The sequence below is a fragment of the Amphiura filiformis genome, unplaced genomic scaffold (assembly GCF_039555335.1).
Source record: "Amphiura filiformis unplaced genomic scaffold, Afil_fr2py scaffold_23, whole genome shotgun sequence".
In the NCBI taxonomy this organism is placed as follows: Eukaryota; Metazoa; Echinodermata; class Ophiuroidea; order Amphilepidida; family Amphiuridae; genus Amphiura; species Amphiura filiformis.
The window spans coordinates 2,530,158-2,534,207 of record NW_027305487.1 but is presented as its reverse complement, the minus strand read 5'-3'; the positions used below and the strand labels follow the sequence as shown (position 1 = coordinate 2,534,207).

The 4,050-nt window shown below is 37.7% G+C and overlaps 1 protein-coding gene across 1 annotated transcript; it reads left to right on the top strand.

The window, feature by feature from the left end:
* The first annotated feature begins 2,565 nt into the window (after positions 1-2,565).
* Positions 2,566-4,050, top strand: LOC140143561 (uncharacterized). Its single transcript, XM_072165385.1, has one exon. The coding sequence runs from the start codon at positions 2,566-2,568 to the stop codon at positions 4,048-4,050; it is 1,485 nt and encodes a 494-aa protein (XP_072021486.1).

Genomic DNA, 4,050 nt, shown 5'->3' with positions numbered 1-4,050 from the left:
ACATCATTTTCTAATTTCTCCAAAAGCTTTTTTTTACATCGGGCCTTTTTTTTACAGTATTTTACAGTGAAATCTTTTATATTTCTTTTACATAATTCCCAAGTAAGTTGATTGGATAATTTTTGCCGGGTACAATCCTTTTGGCAAGAACAAATAACTTCACGAATCTCTTTTTTGTAGTTATTATCATTTGTGAGTGAAGAATTAAATTTCCAAAAACCTGGTCCAGTATTTGTTTTTCCCATTTGTAACTTTAATGAAATAGCATTATGATCTGATTTTACAGAGGGTCTAATATCAGTAGTTTTAACAACATCGATAAACTCTTTGTGAATCAGCCAATAATCTAGCCTAGAGAATAAACCAAGTGATATTTGTCTCCATGTGAATTGACGTTTTTCTGGCCATCTATGCCTCCAGATATCAATTAAATTACAATGTTTAATAATTTTTGCAGATATTTACATGGTACATTTTTCCTTTTCATGTTTTTAGTATCTTTATTATGGTTTTGAGTACAATTTAAATCACCACCAATAATAACATTGTACCTAGCATTTCTTTTAATCCAATGAAATGTTTTCTTGAAGAAAATATCTTTGTATTTTTGTTTCGTTGGTGCATATAGATTGATTAAAGTGCAAGGTTTGTTACGGATTAGCATATTCAACAAAATTTTTCTACCATCGTCAGCAATATGACTATTTTCGATTTTTACATCTAAGTCTTTTCTATAGACGATTGATACCCCTCTACTGTGAAATGTTCCAAACGAACTAAAAGATTCTATCGCCCACTCTTTCCTCAAAGCATTTTCCAACCTTTGATCAAGATAAGTTTCTTGCAAAAGAAATATATCAACTTTTTGGCTTTTTAACCAGTTACATACAATTCTTCTTTTATCTTGATTTCTAAGCCCTCTAACATTGAGGGAAATAAAATGAACATTACACGAATTCATAATTATTTACAGATATATACCTTATACATATTATATACTATATACATACTTTGTTTTGGGTTTTTGTTGCTTTTCTGCTTGTTTTTTTTCTTTCTTTTTTAAGCTCTAAAAGAGAACAAAAGAAAATGCACATTATACATATGCTTCTGAAAGTAGATGGGAAATTCATTCAACTATTGTTTATATTGTTCACTTTTTTCTACTTGATGCTCTGCTTCTCCTCTTCTTCTGTTTGCTATCTTTCTGCTTTCTCTTGGCACCTTGTTGATCAGGTGATGGAGACTTAGCACTTAAGCTGGAATATTGATAATGATCTTGATCACTTGATAGATCTGAACTATTATTACTATAATATTCTGTCTCATTCTGGTCAGATTTGTACCCACTCCTTCCCACAGATGAGTTTCTATCATAATTCGGATCCCTGGTGATTGCAATCTTGCCAGCAGTTAGTTTTAGCACACTTTGCTTGCTAGCCTTAGTAGATTTGTTGCTTTCACTCATGTCTCGCGATGGGGTGGGATTAGATAGGGCAGGTGTCTTTGGCAGATGAGACGGTGTCTCTTGCTGCTTCTGCTCCTTCATTTTGTTTTGGTTCGTTTCATGTTGCTCATCTGTTGCATTATGATCATTTACCACTGCATTAGTTTTGTTTACATTTTCATTCTGCTCCTTTCGGGGACAACTATCAATTGAGTGTCCTGGTTGTCTGCATTCTTTACATTTCTCCGGGTTTCCACATGTAACCCAATAATGTCCCTTTTCTAGACAATGGCTGCACTCTACGTCCTTAATCTGTGGTTGACCTTGATGGTATACCTTGGCTTTGAAATTGTTCACATTTATGTATCTTGGAAGTGGTTTTACGGGTTTCTTGATAACAAATCTTCTATTGCCCGTCAGGCAATTTACAAGTTCACCGCCGACACGAAGTTTTTCATGCATACACTCCCCAACAATATTCGCACCTAAAGAGAGTATCCTTTTAGTTATATCTGAGTTGTCCACTGATAGGGGCACTTCACAGACACGAACAATGACTGTGTCTGTGTCTGTGCGATCACGGAGGAAGGGGTTGTCTTGGTGTATTTGGATGTTTTTACCTCTAATGTTCACTCCTTCCGCCAGTAGTTTCACACGCGGGGGTGTACCCTGTATGTACAGCCGCCATAAGCCACCAATCCTTTGGACTGCTATTATATGTTCCTGTCTAATCACCTTACATAAAGCCAAATATACTTCTTCGTTTTGTAGTCCTTGTTCTTTAAAGTCTTCTCGTGATAAGTATCCTACGACATCCTTGTTCCTCATAAATACCGTTACAACGGGTTCTATGTGCTGTGCACTGTGTGCTGTAGTAGTACTTGGTTGACTTGAATGCATATCGAGTTGTCTCGGGTGAGTGCTCATATTCAGATTGTTCACGTTATTCCTTGTATAACTTCAGAGCCTATTAACATACGTCCTCCGTGGAGAAGTTTCAATAGACGAAATAGCGAGTTGCAGTTGACTTGGTAGGTCCAATTCATCCTTGTTCAGATAGAGGGCATCGTTACATAATAGTCCTTGTAGATTATGCTACCAGGTATCCAGAGGCAAGTCCCATGAAGTCAATAGAAGCAGAGAAAGTGGCAGAAGAGTTAGTGGTCATGTTTACTAGATTAGGATTTCCAAGGGAAGTACTAACTGACATGGGAGCTCAATTCACATCAAATGTGATGAAAGAAGTAAGTAGGCTCTTATCAATTAAGCAATTGACCACAACTCCATACCATCCAGCCTGCAATGGTCTTGTTGAGCGGTTCAATGGAACACTTAAAGCTCTGTTAAAGAAGATATGTGAAGAGAGACCCAAGGACTGGGACAGGTATGTTGCCCCTCTTCTCTTTGCATATAGAGAAACTCCTCAGGACAGTACTGGATTTGCTCCATTTGAGTTACTTTATGGAAGGACTGTCAGAGGACCCATGAGCATATTACGACAATTGTGGACAGGGGAAGTAGAAACCCCTGAGACCAAATCAGTTTATCAATATGTAATTGATCTGAAGGAGAGACTTGAAGAGACATGTAAATTGGCCAGGGCAGAATTGCTGAAATCAAAGGCAAGGTATAGGAAGATCTATAATAGGAAAGCCAGGTCAAGAAAATTTGCAGTGGGCGATGAAGTTTTGTTACTCCTTCCTACAGATCACAATAAGCTGATCATGCACTGGAAAGGTCCATTTCCAGTTGTGGAAAAGGTAAGTCAGTTAGATTACAAGATAGATCTAGGCACTCGTCAGCAGACTTTCCATGCCAACCTACTCAAATATTATCAAAGACGAAAAGGTGAGATAGCCTCCTCATGCATACAGGAGGAGCAAGGTATTTTCCAGGTAGTATGTACATCGGTGATAGAAGCGGAACCATTGGAGAAGGATGAGGTACTTAAGGATACCTTGGTACTTAAACCCATGTCAAATGAGGAGCTATTGCATTTGCCTCCTTTGGAACCCAAGGAATCGGTGAGTGATGTACATATAGGTGAAAACTTAGATGAGACACAAACAAATGCAGTAAAAAGACTACTAGGAAGTTATCACGAAGTCTTAACTGATCTTCCAGGAAAGACAAACTTAGGTGAGCATGAAATTAAGCTAATAGATGAGGAACCAGTGAAGAGAAAACCCTATCCTATACCCCATGCTTTGAGGGACAAGGTAAAGGAAGAAGTGCAAACTATGTTGAAAATGGGAATCATAGAACGAAGCAACAGTCCATATGCTAGTCCATTAGTTATTTGCAAGAAATCAGATGGTTCAGATCGTTATTGTATTGACATGCGTCTTATAAATCAGAAAACGATTTTTGATGCTGAACCTATTGCTGATCAGGAGGAAATTTTTGCCAAGTTGGCAACAGATCATTATTTCACGAAAATTGATCTAAGTAAGGGATATTGGCAAATCCCTATGGCTGAGAGTTCAAAGAAATACACAGCCTTTGTGACGCCCAATGGACTGTATAGCTTCAAGATGATGCCATTTGGTTTAGTAAACGCCCCAGCCACTTTTAGCAGAATCATGAGAATTCTATTGGAGGTGTAA

Bases quoted from the DNA above. Each gene is read 5' to 3' on its own strand.
- LOC140143561 (XM_072165385.1), top strand. From the start codon at position 2,566: ATGAAGTCAATAGAAGCAGAGAAAGTGGCAGAAGAGTTAGTGGTCATG.